General features: G+C 58.4%; 1 protein-coding gene across 1 annotated transcript; it reads right to left on the reverse strand.

The window, feature by feature from the left end:
- Nucleotides 1-1,701: 1,701 nt before the first annotated feature.
- Nucleotides 1,702-15,332, reverse strand: LOC100358382 (SEC14-like protein 4). Its single transcript, XM_002719706.5, has 12 exons — nucleotides 15,175-15,332; nucleotides 12,844-12,919; nucleotides 8,267-8,310; nucleotides 7,938-7,997; nucleotides 7,604-7,792; nucleotides 6,030-6,125; nucleotides 5,648-5,708; nucleotides 5,193-5,276; nucleotides 4,588-4,694; nucleotides 4,368-4,507; nucleotides 4,113-4,282; nucleotides 1,702-3,262 (listed from the first exon to the last, which is right to left on the reverse strand). The coding sequence occupies exons 1-12, from the start codon at nucleotides 15,226-15,228 to the stop codon at nucleotides 3,126-3,128; spliced, it is 1,218 nt and encodes a 405-aa protein (XP_002719752.2). The 5' UTR covers nucleotides 15,229-15,332; the 3' UTR covers nucleotides 1,702-3,125.
- Between the last annotated feature and the right edge of the window lie 196 nt (nucleotides 15,333-15,528).

Here is a 15,528-nt window from a genome sequence, read left to right on the forward strand (position 1 = left end):
GAAAGAGCGCCCATGCACTGGGTCATTCCCCCAGACGCCTGCACAGACCTGGACCGGGCCAGGCGGAAGTTGAGAGATGGGGAACTCAGTTCAGGTCTCTCATGCAGGTGGGAGGAATCCAACTATTCCATCCACCACTGTTGTCTCCCGGGGTCTGCACGAGCAGGAAGCTGGAGTCAGGAGCCAGAGCTGGGAATCAGACATGGCACAGGGGCATCTCAACCGCCAGGCTAAGTGCCCCCTCCCCCCACCCCCATCACTTCCTGCTGCCTGGCAGTGCAAGTCACTTCCTGCCCGAGCCTCAGTGCGCTCATCTGTAAAGTGGGCCCAGCACGTGGTCAGCACCCAGGTCTGAGCAGCTTTTGCCAGGTCGCACTCCAGGAGCCCCAAACCCCTCTGTCCAGCCTTTCCCGGCAGGGGCCCACACACATCAATCATCTCCTCCTAAGAGGTAGGGCGGGGTCACAGCTGGGTTGGCTGCAGGCTCCAGCTCTGGGCCTTTGGCCCACGCCCTTCTGCTTGCTGAGCAAATGGGGCTATGATCCCCGTCTGCTTCAGGGTTGCATGTAAAGGGGCAGTGCAAACTGTAGAGTGCTGTGCCCTGGTGCTCTGTTGAAAGCCTGCTTTGGCCACCTGTGAGCTACCTCACAGCAGTGTCCCCTCTGGCCTGGGCTCCTTGGGAGGTGACCTGAGCTGGGGTGGAGCTTTGGGGGACGGGTTTAGACCACTGCTTGAGACTCCAGCGTCCCTCAGAGGAGTGCTGGTTCGAGTCCCGGCTGCTCCACTTCTGATCCAGTGCCCTGCTAATGTGCCTGGGAAAAACAGCAGAAGATGGCCCAAGTGCCTGGGCCCCTGGCAACCCTATGGGAGACCTGGATGAAGCTCCTGGCTCCTGGTTTGACCTGGCCCAGACCTGGCTGTTGCAGCCATTTGCGCAGTGAACCAGCAGGTAGAATATCTCTCTTTAACTCTGCCTTTCAAATAAACAAATAAGTCTTTAAAAAATCGTTTCCCTTCCCACCTCTCCCCAAGGATGACAGTGACTTCCCCAGGAGACGGGCTGAGACGGGCAGGTGCCGCCTCCATTCCTGGGCAAGGCGAGGCTGGACTGTTTCTAATCACCTTATCTCGAGCAAGAGTTGCCGTCTCTGGCCGTCGGCCAAGAACTTGCCATTCCTTCCCAACAAACAGCAAGGCTGTGTTTCGTAAGCTGTGTTATCAAATGGTTTTATGAATACTTTCTTCTGTGTACACAGCTATTCTTGAAGTCACAGCAAACACCGGGCAGTTGTCGCCAAGGAGGGCCCTTCTGTGTCTCGCCTGGCCTCCCACACCCCCTTCCTCAGCCTGGACGGCTCCCCCACACCTGGTCTCCCCCACACCCGCTTCAGCCTCCTTTCTGGCTTCACTCCTGTAGGCAGAACCTCTCTGAACTCCCCCACTAATGCCCTTCTCAGCTGCCCCCCCCCCCCCGAATCCGGCTCCCGCCCCCACTAGGCACGCACAGTGACAGCCCCCGTGCTTCTGGTCACCGGAGTCACTTCCGCCCCCTGTGACCCGAGCAGACTTCCTGTTAGCGCAGTGGGGACCCTCCTGGTCCCAGGCCCCAGCATTTTCTCCAGGGTGGTCCCAGGGACCCCACAGTGCTGGGCAGGTGTTCAGTGAATCTGCACAAGTGAACAGACTGATAGAGAAACCAGCTTTGGGCGAGGAAGTGCCTCTCCCTGAGTGACTTCTCTCATTTTATTTTTGGTAAAAAAAAGAAAAAAGTGGCAGTGCTGAGCTCAGCCCCCAGTGTGCACCTGCGCACCTGCGCACCTGGCCAGGTAGGAGATTCTGCTGCCACCCCCCTGAGGGACCACGGGGCTCACTGCCCTGGGATTCCAAGCCCCTGACACCTGCAGGTGGGCCCTTGTTACCTGTCCCCACCCGACAGTGTGGATTTGTGATTGAGGCAGAGCACTCTTTGCTACCTGGAGGAGTGGCTGGGGGTGGTTAGGAGGACAGGGTCAGAGTTCAAGTGCAGGAGTGTCTTGTTTTTCCACGGTGGCGGGGGTGGGGAAGAGTTATGAAGGCTGAAGGGAGACACTTTGGTCCCTGTTGTGACAACAGCACAGGGTTCCCCCAACCCTGGTGGGCCACACCCCGGCACAGCCTGCCAAGGAGCATGGGAGAACGGACCCAGGAGCAACCCTAGGCCATCTCTTTAGAGTCATCTTTTTTTTTTTTTTTTTTTTTTTTTGGCTAGTCTTGTCCAACCCCATTAGACCAGAATGCCTCATGGTGCTGGCTTTAGACATTTGGCTTGTTGGTTAACAGCAGCAGAGGCCCCATTCAGACTTAAGGTATGCGCCCCTGGTGCACCTGCTCCAGCTACAGGGACCGGGAGCCCCTGAGAACCGTAGCCGACCCACCAGGAGACCCTCCCGGTCACAAGCCTTGGCATTCTCTCCTGGGTCACGGAGAAATCTCCTATTAACTGGAGAAAACGAAATCACAGGATCTGACAGCAGGTGCTGGGGCCCGGCTTCTTGCTGGCAAAGTGGAGGGGCAGGCGGTGACTGCCTGAGGCCCGGTCACTGCGAGGGGCTTGGGAGCTACTGCTTCATAGTGAGGACGCCCTTTGCAGGGACATCACTCACCCTGCTCCCGCGCGGTCAGACTCAGAGAGTCAGGGAAAGCTTGTGGGCTCTCCAGGAAGCGAGCCAGAGCCTGGAGCGCTCTGGGGTGGCGGCAGGGCCCTCTCTGCACTTGCTTTGGTCCCGCCTCCTCCCCGCACCCCCAACTTGGAGCCGATTGTGGGCTGGGTTGCAGCAGGTGCGCAGATGGGTCTGGATGCGCTGGGAGAACCAGGCCGTCCCCGCTGCCCCGTGGCTCCGCCCAGCTGCCTCCAGCCGGCCCTTCTTCTACTTCTCCTACTCTCTGTGCCCCCCTGCAGAACCTGGGCTCTCACAGGCGCATGCGCACAAACCCCCAAGCTGGGCCACCAGGTCCCGGTGAGTTCTCTCTTACTGTTGGACCCCTGGGCCAGGTGGGCCCGCATGGGGGCAAGGGAGGGGGCTTGACTGGGAAGGCGGGGGTCGGGGAGGCGGAGCAGAAGAGGCGCAGGGCCGCCAGGGGCTTCACTACTGCGCCGAGGGACTGGAGGCTCTGAGACTCTGCAGCTTCTCCTGGGAGGCCTCGTCCGGGAGAAGCACCTCCACGGTGTAGCTCACCTTCTTGGCGTGGACCAGGCTGTAGGTGTTGTCGAAGCGCAGGACGTCTGCAAGGATGGCAGGGTCATTAGGCGGAGGGAGCCGGGCACACCTGCACGCCGCTGCCCAGGACCGTGCACCAGGGCCCGGGTGCCGGCGGTTGCATAGCCGCCCCCCTCTCTCCACCCCACACCCCGTCTCCTTAGATGGTGCTTGAGCTACATAAAGGAAGCCAGACAACCACCAGCCTGCCCAAGCCCCCCTTCCAGTGGGGGCTGGCCCAGCACCCCAATGTACCTGGGGAGGCAACTGAAGATGACCCAAGTACTTGAGCCACTGCCACCCATGTGGGAGACCCGGATGTGGGTGCCGGGACCCCATGCATCCACCAGACCCCTCAGGCTCCACTCCCTTAATTCTCCCTTTCTGCGAAGCCGGCCCTGGCAAGGCACGGACTCAAGCAGCAGCCTGATCCACCTACAACCCACCCGCCCCCTTCTCCCGGCTGTTTCCCACAGAGGTCAAAGGTCAGCACCAGTCCTGGGCAACCCTGCTGATCCAGACAGGCCTGGACATGAAAGGCAAAGGCCTGGAGGAGGCAGGAGTGGAGTGATCTCCTGGGCGGGAGCCCCAGTGCTAAGCCCTTGCTGCTAACTCACGGGCTCTTAGCCTAAGGAGTGAGCCCCGTGCAGGGGGACTTCCCAGGAGCTGAGCCCATGGCCCTGGGCTCTGGGCTCTGGACCCCGGCCCTGGTGCCCCATGCAGAGGCTACTCCTCTCCTCCTAGACCACAAAGCCAACTTCCCTGGAGCCCGGGGGATCTAAGAGCTGACCCAGCCCTCCCCCCGCCAGCCTCCCTGAGAAATAGATGGACAACAGAGAGGTAGACTGGCAGCCAAGTGAACCCTCCTGCTCTTACACACGCCTGCCTCCGCACAGGTGAGGCTCCCGTCCTCGGGCACCAGGTGGGCGTTGTAGTGCTGGCTGGGCAGCACCTCCGTCATCTCCCCTGCCCGCTGCCGCTCCCCCATCTTGGTCTTGAGGAAGACCCCAAAGCCGATGTCCCCGCCGTCCGATGCAAACTGCCACCTGCAGGCGACGGAGCCCCACTGACGCCCCCCTGCCTGGGGTGCAGCACCCCTCCCCCTCCCCCACCCCGGACAGGTGCGCCCACCTCAGCACACAGCCTGGGAAGAGGATCTCGTTCTCCACCTGCTGGGAGGAGCCGCGGCCCACGGACACCGTGTGCTCGTACTGCAGCCTCACCTGCTGGCGCTTGTAGTAGCTCTTGGGCACCTCGCCCCCAGGGTTGATCTGAGGGTAGGAAGGGGTGAGCCATGGACCACGCTGTCTGCCTACCTGCCTGCCCCTGCCCCGTGTCTGGGTCCCTGTACCTTGGTCAGGCACTTGGGGTTGCCGTCGGGGTCAGTCATGGTCCCCCCAAACACCGCAGGCAGCTGGTCGGGGCTGATGAACTTGTGCAGATCCTGCTTCCAGTTGTCTACGGGGGGGGGGTGACAGAGAAGTCTCCAAGGGGGCTCGGAGGTGGGGGTCGACAGAGGGCGGGGCTGGCTGAGCCGGGAGCTGTCCTGGAGCTGGTGCTGAGCGGGCCACACTTCCAGCGCCCCATTGTCTGGGGAACAGAGGCTGAGTGGCTCTGTGTCTGGTCCCTTGCTGCGCTGGCCGGTTCCTCTGCCCACTCTCGCTGCTCCTCCAGACCCTGCCCCATCCCTGATCCAATTGTCTGTGTAGGGAGCAGTGAGGGGGTCTCCGAGGTGGCTCAGAAGGCAGGGGTGGCTGATCCCAGGGAGGGGACTGGACTGCGACTCCCAGGAGACCCAAAGAGCTTTCTGTGGGTCTCAGGCTGTGGTCAGGAGCCAGGGGCCTTGCCCTTGTGTGCTGGAGCTGACGGGACCAGAGCACAGAGCGTAAGGCAGGGAGAAACGGGGCCTCGCTGACCTCTGCTTGCCGGGCAGCGCCAGGAGGCCACGTCACTCACCTCCCAGGATCACCATCTTCCTGCGTGTGTCCTCACTCATGAATGACTTGACCAAGTTGAAGGCCACTGGGAACAGCCTGGGGGCTGAAACACAGGAGACCCCTTGGAAGCTGGACCAGAGGGGATGTGGGTGTGTGGAAGCCAAGGCCAAGGGCGTGTGTGTGACAGATCTGGATTCTGCCGTTCCCGGCTGTGTGACTTTCAGCCCGGGACTCACCCTCTCTGTGTCTTAGTGCTGTTGGCTGGGAAACAAGATGGAAGCATGTGTGTGCAACACAGGGCCTCACTCTTAACAAATGGTTCTCTCGCCCTGAGCCCAGTTGTAAGGGGCTGGGCACGAGCTGGTTCCAGCCTCAGCCAACTTGGATCCTGCTGAGACGCCCTGAACTTGATGGCTGAGGCTGTCTGTCCCCCAGTGCTCCCTTCCCCAGGAGGGCTCCCAGCCGGGGGCTCACCTCGGATCACAATTAAGTTCTTCAGCGTCTCGGGGTAGTTAGCATCCAGGATGGCGAAAAACTGTGGAGTCAAATCAGCGTGCTGCTGGCCGTGCTTGGTCCCCTCCCGCCCCCGTTTCTGTGCCCACCCCGCGTGGCCCGTGCTGCTGTCCCGTGAGCGTGTTTGCTTCACTGTTACCCTGGCCCCTCCTCATCTCCTCCTGGTATGGGCGTCCCCAGGCCAGCTGCTGGCCCATGGGATGGACGGGGTAGCCGTTCCAGCTCTGTCACAGACCAGAGAAGCTGGTGTGGGCAGTGGGGCACCCCCTCCCCACAACCCCCGTGGGTCTGGGTTGGCCCAGGAGCCGCCGTGTCCCAGCCTGGGGTCAGCTGCCCGCCTCACCTGCTGGTACACCTCCACTCCTGGCTTCCACAGGTGCCTCAGGCTCAGCCCCTCCATGTCAAACACCATCAGCACCATCTCGATCTTTCTGCCCAGCTGCACAGGACAGAGCAGGGCTGGCGGTCAGGCGGCAGCTCCAGCCAGGAGCCCCTGGCCGCAGAGACCCCCTCCCCATTCCCCCTGCTACCCCACATTCTCTCACAGCCCAAAGCGTCTTCCAAACAGATGGACCCCATGTGAGGGCCGAGGAGACTCATCTGAGCCTTGCACAGACTGTGTGTGCATTCGTGGTGTGCACACGTTCTCACTCCACATCACTGCCTTGAGTAGATGAACTACTGAATTGAAGACTTCACTCGTTAAGCATCTTTTAAAATAATATTACTTGGGGTGGACACTGTGGCTTAATAGGTAAGCTACCACCTGCAGTGTCAGCATCCCATATGGGCGCTGGTTGGAGTCCTGACTGCTCCTCTTCCGATCCAACTCTCTGCTGTGGCCTGGGAAAGCAGTAGAAGATGGCCCAAGTGCTTGGGCCCCTGCACCCGCGTGGGAGACCCAGAAGAAGCTCCTGACTCCTGACCTTGGACCTGCCCAGTTCTGGCTGTTGCAGCCATTTGGGGAGTGAACCAGTGGATGAAGACCTCACTCTGTGTCTTTCTCTCTCTGTCTGTAATTTTGCCTTTATGTAAATAAATAGACTTTAAAAATAAATAAATCTTAATAAAATAAAAAAGAGGTGGGGCCAGGGGTGGGGGAGGTCCCTGGGGGCGCTGTCTTAGGGAGGAATTAAGGATTCTCAGGAGCGCCCAGTTATGAGAGTGAGTTGTTATGAACCAGCGGGCCTGGCCTGGCTCCTGGCTCTCGTTCCTGCTCTGTCTCGCGTGAGCTCCTGCCGTGATGTCATCTACCATGAGGCCAGCGCCATGGCCTCGAACCTCCCAGAACTCTGAGCTAAGTAAACCTCTTTTCTTTGCAAAGTGCCCAGGTGTTAATAAAATACTCAGGTATCTTGTGATAGTAACGGAAAACGGGCTAGCCTGGTATGTGGAGCGCTTCCTGGCTGAGCAGCCCCTGGCCCCATATTCTTGGGCAACTCCCTAGTAGCGTCTAGGGTCTTGCAAGAAATGCACCCAGCTTCAAGGGTCTTTGCTCTCAGGGATGCCCGAAGTAACCGCTCACCCGCCAGGTTTGTGGTTACGTAATTGACGACAAGGGGACAGCTCTTCCCTAAGCAAACTGACTGCCTTGCCCATCCCAGGGTTCCTGGGGGACCAGAGCTGGAACCTTCCCTGTAGCCAAAGTCAGTGTCCCAGAGAGAGGGACAAAGGGCATTGCTGACCCTTGACTCACACCCTCAGACCCTGCAATGCACCTGCTAGATGCCCATGGTGGGTGCTGAGGGCTGGGGCGGGCTGGGGCGGGCTGGGGTGGGGCAGGGGGCAGAGGGCAGAGGGCGGCCCTCCCTGGTCCTGGGGTCCCGTTTTAGACACTCAGATCTGCCACACAGCCCCACCCCGCCCCTGCTCCCACCCCCACCCCCACCCCCACCCCCACCCCGCCCCTGCGCTCACCTTCTGGCTCTGCCGCTCGCACTCCTGCCGCAGGAGCTCACAGGCTTTGATGCGCTTGCGCACCAGCTCCTGCTTGGAGGCCGACAGGAGGAGGCCCTTAAGGTCCAGGGTGCCGATGATGTCGAACCACACGGGGCAGCCTTCGTAGTCGTAGCCGCACAGGCCTCCCGAGTCGTAGAGATGGACCACCTGCGCATGTGCGGGGCGGGGGGCGGGGGGGGGGGGGCGCTGGCTCAAAGCAGCGCCCCCAGGCCGTGTCCCTGCCCCGTCCCGGGGGTGTGTGGCAGGCAGGACGTGGGCATCGGGGGCCTCGGGGATGCCACGGGGCGCTCACCTCCAAGGGCTGCCATGTGAGGATGTTGTCCAGGTCGTGTTGCTTCCGGAACTCCACGTGCTGTGAGACACGGTGCAGGCTGAAGACTCGGTGGCCTCTGGGGGCACCTGGGTCACCAGGCCAGGTCCTCTGCCCACAGCCACCAAGGTCGCTCCAGCGCCCCGCCAGGCTCCATCACAGGGCCCGGGGTGGGGAGAGGAGGACGGATGGGAGAGAGAAGCGAGTCTGGGGCAGAAAGGGCTCCACAGGACCCAGCGAGAGCCCCACCCTTTGCCGCTCCTCCCAGGGCCGGCGGGCAGGGGGCAGGACGCCAGGGCGCCGGGGCTCACCTTCCGGAGCATGTCCTGGGATTTCTGCAGGTCGAAGTTTCGGGCTGCAGGAACAAGAGGAGGCCAGGAAGGAGAGGCTGGAGGCGGGCTCTGGGCTGAGCTGTGCCCGGAGCTCAGGAGACGGGAGCGGGGGATCCCAGCATCCTCCCGCCACGCCGGGAATACGAGGGGGATCTAGAGATACTTCATGAAACCAAGGATCTTGCGTCTTCTAGAAAATTCTGGAGGGGCCTCCATTTTGGTTTCTGGGCCTTTTAAATCCCTTCTAGGAATTGGAGCTGTGGCATAGTGGGCTAAGCCTCCGCCTGCAATGGCAGCATCCCATATGGGTGCTGGTTCAAGTCCTGGCTGCTCCACTTCCAATCCAGCTCTCTGCTATGTCCTGGGAAAGCAGTGGAAGATGGCCCAAGTCCTTGGGCCCCTGCACCCATGTGGGAGACCTAGAAGAAGCTCCTGGCTCCTGGCTTCAGCCTGGTCCAACATTGGATGTTGCAGCCATTTGGGCAGTGAACCAGTGGATAGAAAACCTCTCTCATCCTCTCTCTCTCTCTCTCTCTCACACACACACACACACTACCTTTCTAATTAATAAAATAAACATTACTTTTTTAAAGAAAGAAATGCCATGGTTACTGGATCACTGAGGAGTTTGCCATTCGTGGAGCTGCAGTGAGAGACGCCGTCAGACCTCTCCAAAGGGAAGAACCTGAGACGCTCCCCTGATCATGGGTCACCTCCAGGAAGAACCACCAGCTCAGCCTTGATTGTCTCCTGTGATGAGGAGCTCACGACCTCTGCAGGTAACCCACTGCCTTCCTCAGCAGCTTGGACGGAGCCCAAGGCCATCTCATAGTGATGCCAGCCCTGTTGTCAGAGGTCGAGTAAGTACACAGAGCTTCTTGTCATTGAGGGAGCTGTGCAAATATTTGAGGACAAGGCATCAAGTTCACCGGCCTGCTCTTGTCTCCAGTCTACAACACCATCTTCTAGGGACCAGCGTCGTAGCACAGAGGGGTAAGACACCACGTGTGTGGAACACCGGTTCAAGTCCTGGCTGCTCCATTTCCAATCCAGCCCCCTGCTAATGTGCCTTGAAAAGCAGCGGAAGATGGCCCAAGTGCTTGGGCCCCTGCATCTGTATGCGAGACCTACATGGAGTTCATGGCTTCCAGCTTTGCCTGGCCCAGCCCCAGCCATTGTAGCCATTTGGGGAGTGAACCAATGGATGGAAGATGAACCCAGGCACTCTGATATACAACACGAACATCTCAAGCAGTGTCTTAACCACTCGGTCAAACATCCAACTCCATTTAGAGATTTTAAGATTCTTGGGCTGGCATTGTGGCATAGTAGGGTAAACTTCTGCCTGCAGTGCCGACATCCTATATGGGTGCTGGTTCAAGTCCTGGCTGCTCCACTTCCAAACTAACCCCCTGCTAATGGCCTAGGAAAGCAGCAGAGGATGGCCCAAGTGCTTGGGCCCCTAAACACATGTAGGAGACCTGGAAGAAGCTCCTGGCTCCTGGCTTTGGAACGCCCAATTCTGGCTGTTGTGGCTATTTAGAGAGTGAACCAGTGGATGGAAGCTCTCTCTCTCTTTCTGTCTCTCCCTCTCTCTCTGTAACTCTGCCTTTAAATAAATGAATAATCCCCAAAGAAAAGATTCTGTTTTTTTTCTGTACAATTCTTATGTGTTTAAATTAAAATTTTAGGTATTTTATGGGCTTTTCTATTTTTTAATGGTATCTGATTTTTCATTTCATTTCACAGTTAGGTATTATTGCATAGAAAAATATGATTGATTTTTGTATCTGGCAATATTGCTGAATGTTCACTCTCTCTTTTTAAGTTTACTCTAGAAGCTTCCATCCCCCCTTTTTGGGAAGATTTATTTATTGATTTTAAGGATTTATGTATTTTATTTGAAAGGCAGAGTTACAGGGGGTGGAGCGGGGGAGAGAGAGAGAGAGAGATTTCCTCCGCTGGTCCGCTCCCCAGAGGGCCATAGCAGATAAGGCTGGCCACGCCAAAGCCAGGAGCCAGGGGCTTCAACCAGCGTCTCCCACATGGGTGTCAGGGGCCCAAGCACTTGGGCTGTCCTCTGCTGCTTTCCCAGGCTCATTCCCAGGGAGCTGGAATGGAAGTGGAGCAGCCGGGACTCGAACCAGCGCTCATGTGGGATTCTGCTGTCACGGGTAGCAGTTTAATCTGCTGTAGCACAGTACCAGCCCTGTGACACTGAACTGTTCTTGCAAACCCAGGATAAACTGTCCTCCTCGGAGGAAGCTCCTGGCTCCTGGTTTCGGCCTGGCCCAGCCCTGGCTGTTGCAGCCATTTGGGGAGTGGACAAGTGAATGGAAAATCTCTCTCTCTCTCTCTCTCTCTCGCTCTCGCTCTTGCTCTCTCTCTCTGTAACTGCCTTTCAAGTAAATAGATGAATCTATAACCTTTCTTTGGTTATGCTGTATATTTTAAGCCCTGGTTGGATTCTATTGTGCAATCATATCTTCAGACCCCTTTAGACAAGTAAGTAAAGTGGCTTAGAATTTTCTTTTCTTTTTTATTATTATCCTGATCTTGCTTTGGAATCAAACTTGGCCAAGCCTCATAAGTATCAAAATATGTATGTGTGTGTGTGTGTGTGTGTGTGTGTGTGTAAGTTTCACTGCATCGGTAAGTTTCACATACATTCTGAAACAACTTGGGTCATCTGTATAAAACGACAGCTAACTGGTCTTGAAACCTGGGAGGAATCTGGAGGTCACACCTCTGGAGTGAGTTTTCTCGGGAGCTTTTTCTTTTGCTTTCTTTCTTTTTTTCATACCATGTCAATGTCTTTAACATTTTTTGGGGCCGGCGCTATGGGAAATCAGGGTGAGGCTCTGTCTGTGGTAGCTGCATCCCATGTAGGTGCCTGTCTGAGTCCCTGCTGCTGGTTCAAGCGGCTGCTCCACTTCAGATCCAGCTCTGTGCTGTGGCCTGGGAAGGTAATAGGAGATGGCCCAAGTGCTTGGGTCCCTGCACTGACACAGGAGAGCCGGAAGAAGCTCCTGGCTCCTGGCTTCGGATCGGCTCAGCTCCGGCCCTGGGGTCATCTGGGGAGTGAACCAGCAAAGACGACCTCTGTCTGCCTCTGCCTCTCTGTAGCTCTGCCTTTCAAATAAATAAATAAATCTTTTAAAACATATTTATTGGTCTGTATAGGGTTCTTCTTGCTGGATTTGGCCTTTTAGTTTTTTCAAGGAATATATTGATTTCATTTAATTTTCAAATACAATAAATGTTCATTACATTATTTTATGGGCTTCTAAAAATGATCTCTGGGTTATCTATAGGATATTTTTACTTCTGAAAACATTTTTAAACATTTATTTTCATTTATTTCGAAAGGCAGAGAGACACAGAGAGATCTTCCTTCCACTGGTTCAACCCCCAAATGTCCGCAACTCTAGGGCTGGGCGGGAGGGAAGCCAGGAGCTGGGATCTGATCCAGGTCTCCTACAAGGGGACAGGAACCCAAGCACCTGAGCCGTCACCTGCTGCCTCCCAGGGCGCGCGCTGGCAGGAAGCTGGAGTCCTACCTGGAGGAGCCAGGGCTCGAATGTGGGACCTGGAGTCCCAGGGGACATTTCCACCACCAAGCCAATGTCCACGCAGACGGGATACTTTTCTGTGGAGAACCAGGGTGTGGCTCCTCATCCTATAGACTCCAGTGCATCGGGCACTGCTGATGAGATGCGAGGGTAGATTTCAGTAGCACCTACTATGTGCTAGGCTGTGGGTACCAGGGAGGCACAGTCCCACCCTCTTGCAGTGGACACCTGGGATGCAGACAGAGCCACGTGGGGGAGGGGAGCCTTCAGCAGGAGGGCAGGGAAGCTCCTTGGTGTCAGGCCTGAGGGAGGAGCTTCCTTGAAGTCCACGCCAGGGGGGCTGGGTGGCACAGAAGAGAAATCCTGCTGAGACCCCGCCCCCATCTCAGGGTGCCTGGCTCCAGTCTCAGCTCCACTTCTGAATCTGGTTTGAGGCTGGTGCAGCCCCTGGGAGGCAGCAGCTGGGGTTTCAAGTGGTTGGGTCCCTGCCACCCGTGCAGGGAAGTTGGGCCCAGCCCCAGCTGTATGGGACTTGGGGAGCAAGCCAGTGGATGAAAGAGCTCCCCCTGTCTGTCTGACTGCCCTTCTGTCTGTCTTTCTCCCTGCAGGAACTTGAGTGGGACCCTCCCACATGGGTTGCAGGCATCCCAAGCAGCAAGCTAATCACTGTGCCTCATGGCCCAGCCCTTTTCCTCCAGCTCCTGGAAGTCCCTTCCTGTCTGACTGCAGGCCCGGCCAGGCCACGCCCACGACCTCCCTGGTGTGAACCCTGAGCTCATATCCATGCAGTGCCTCATCCCATTCTGCAGATGCACAAACTGAGGCTCGGCAGGAGGTTTCTCCAGCACACAGGGGAGCGCAGATGCTGTCCCGGACCCTTGTTCTTTACTCCTCTGGGACACTGTTCCCAACATTGTCCGTCCCCTCCCCTGGTACCTGTCTTCCCCGCCTCCCTCCCTGCCCTCCCGCCCCCACCAGCCTCACCTCGAAGCCAGCGCAGGAGGAAGTAGTCATCAGCGTTGGGCAGGGCGGGCAGCAGGTCCTGCAGATTCTCCCGGAACTACGTGGGGGACACGATGGTCAGAGGCCCCGCCCACCCTCGGCTGCCAGACAACCCTCCCTAGGGACCCTGCGGGGTCAGGGTGGCAGGGTTAGCAGTAGCTGCCCCATCGCTATTCCATCTGGGAGCAGGGGGCCCTCCAGCCCATCCTGGGAGGAAAAGGTGGGGCCTCCTCCACCTCCAGGCATGCTCTGTACCCCAAAACTCTTTCTGCAAGACTGAGAGAGCTATGGTTATGACCCCTCAGTGAGTCTCGTGCAGGCCAGCCATGTTGGTGTAGGAATACTGTCCCTGTCCTGCTGCAGCTGGAGGGTCAGGTTCGGATGCAGGTTACTTAAACCTCTCCCAGCCTCAGTTTCCTCATTGAGAAATGAGGATCATGATGCACTCGTGCCCATCAAGCAGGCCTGGCTGGAGCAGGTGCCAGATAAACGTGGGCACTCAACACATGAGGACAGCCTGGAGGCCTGGACAGTGGGGCCCTCGTGGGGAAAAGCAGAGGCAGAGATCAGCAGAGAGGGTCCGAGTCGGGGGCCAGAGGCCTCATCAGCATCTCTGCTGGGGCTGCAAGCACAGAGTGTTGGCCGGGCATGGGGGCGCCTTCTCCTCGGTGGAGTCTGGGGACGCCACCAGCATCCCGAATCCGAGAGAGAGGAGACCCTGCTTCCGAGCCACCGATCAAGGGCTGAGTCTGGAAGGGAATCCGTGTCCAACATGGGAGTATGAACAGGTGGGGGCGGCCTGGGACGCCGTCTCTGTGGTCTGATTCCCGGAGGAGGTTTCAAATAAGCCTGCGTTCCCATGTTGTTTGCACAACTGAAACTGAACCATCCGTTGCGACATCTCCAGTGTTAATGAGTAACAGCAGCTTCTAGAACGATCTGGACAGGCACTGGGCTGGGCTCCCGAGGTGGCCGGAGGGGACACTGTCCCCTGAGACCCCGGAACTCAGCCCCTTCAGGCTCCTGGCTTCCATGGTTTGAGCCTGAGACAGGAGGGGCCGAGGTCACGCTCTGCTTTACAGATTGGGAAACTGAGGCTGGGGCAAGGTCCTGGGGGGGGGGACCGACTCTCTCTTTCACTCTTGGGGGGGCACCCAGGGGATGTGCACCTGAAGAGCAGTGCAGCGCCGAGCAGGTGCTCCGAGCCACCTGGAGATTCACCCTAGGGCGCGGCCTTGGGGAAAGCCACAGCGGGTAGTGTGGTGGGAGGTGTTCAGAACCAGACTCCAGGAGAATCTAGAAGGGGACCACTGTCCTGATCCCTGGGACCATGGGTACTTGCCCCCACTTCTTCTAATTCTTCTCTCCCCCCCAAAAAAAGATGTCACTGTCAGAACTCACCCTCAAAGGCCAGGTGTCCAGTACCACCCCAGGTCCCTGAAGGCATCAGCCGTGGGGAGTGGGGGAGGGGAGGATCACCAGGGGACTCCCTCCCCTTCTCCAAGGACACCTCTCCGTCACTGAGACACCCCCTTGCTTGGGGACCCCCGCTATCCCTTGTGGGGCCCTCCCCCATCCTGGGACCACTGTCCTCCTCCAAGACCCTCCTCCCCGGCCTGGGAGACCCCTCTCCTCCCCTGGGAATACAATCAGTGTCCTCATTCCTTAGGCATCAGTCAGGGCTGAGGTTGCCAGGGTGGATGGGGGCTGTGACCTCCCCTTCCACCAAACTAGAAGTCAGTTTCCAGTCCCAGCCATTGGGGGCCACCCAGTGCGGCTGTGACTCCCAAGACAGGATGGGGTCTCCTTTGCCCAGGGCCATGCTACTTCCAGCTGCAGCCTGGGAGTTTTGTGTCTCAAAAAAAAAAAACAAAAAAAAAAAAAAAAAAAGAGAGAGAGAGAGAGAGAGCGCTATACTGAGCAGGCTTGGGCCCTAAGGACTCACAGAGCCACAGAGAGAAACCAAGCAAACCAAAGTCGCCATCTGGGCACAAGATCTGGGATCTGCCTGTTCAGGGCCGCCCAGCGGCTGATGGGAGCGCCATCCCCAGTCCCCAGCGCTGGGAACAAGGGTCAGGACCCAGTGGTGGCCAGTGTGGCTGCACTGGGTGGCACAGCCACCCAGGAGAGGGCTCCCGGCCGCTGTGAGCTCAGCACCTGGGCACCTGGCCCGAGGGCAGGGCAGAGGCGCGCCGGGCTGGGGGAGGGGATAGGAGGTTGCATCCCGACCACAGGGAGTCCCAGCTGGGTTGGCAAGGCTCTGGCTTCTCGGGTCCCTGCCCAGACCTCCCCGCTGCCAGAGGTACCCCTCACCTTGGCCAGCGCCTCCTGCTGCGCGGGGCTCAGGTCCCCGACTCGGCCGCTCATGGTGCTTGGACGAGCAGAGAGGCGTAGGGTGCAGCTGGGTGCGGGATGCGTCTGGCTGTCCAGGCTTGGCTGCGCCTGCTTTTGGTCTGTTGGAGCCAGATGTTGGTCCCGCCCCATCTGCCTGGTTCTCAGTTCCCCTGGGTGGGGGGATGGGGATGGGTGGGGTGGGAGGGGGCGGAGGGGTGACCGGGTCACTAAGCACACCCTACTTGGGGCGGGTAGGTGACCTGGCCTGAGCGCGCTCCCGGAGTCCGGGCCAGCCAGCAGCCTCCATCCACCTCCAGACCTGGTCACTCCAAA

This window comes from Oryctolagus cuniculus, chromosome 21, assembly GCF_964237555.1.
Source record: "Oryctolagus cuniculus chromosome 21, mOryCun1.1, whole genome shotgun sequence".
NCBI lineage: Eukaryota > Metazoa > Chordata > Mammalia > Lagomorpha > Leporidae > Oryctolagus > Oryctolagus cuniculus.

Bases quoted from the DNA above. Each gene is read 5' to 3' on its own strand.
- LOC100358382 (XM_002719706.5), bottom strand. From the start codon at position 15,228: ATGAGCGGCCGAGTCGGGGACCTGAGCCCCGCGCAGCAGGAGGCGCTG. The intron at 8,311-12,843 runs GTGAGGCTGGTG...TTGTTCCTGCAG, and splicing joins CCTCCTGCGCTGGCTTCGAG to CCCGAAACTTCGACCTGCAG. The intron at 7,793-7,937 runs GTGAGCGCCCCG...GCACATGCGCAG, and splicing joins TCACATGGCAGCCCTTGGAG to GTGGTCCATCTCTACGACTC.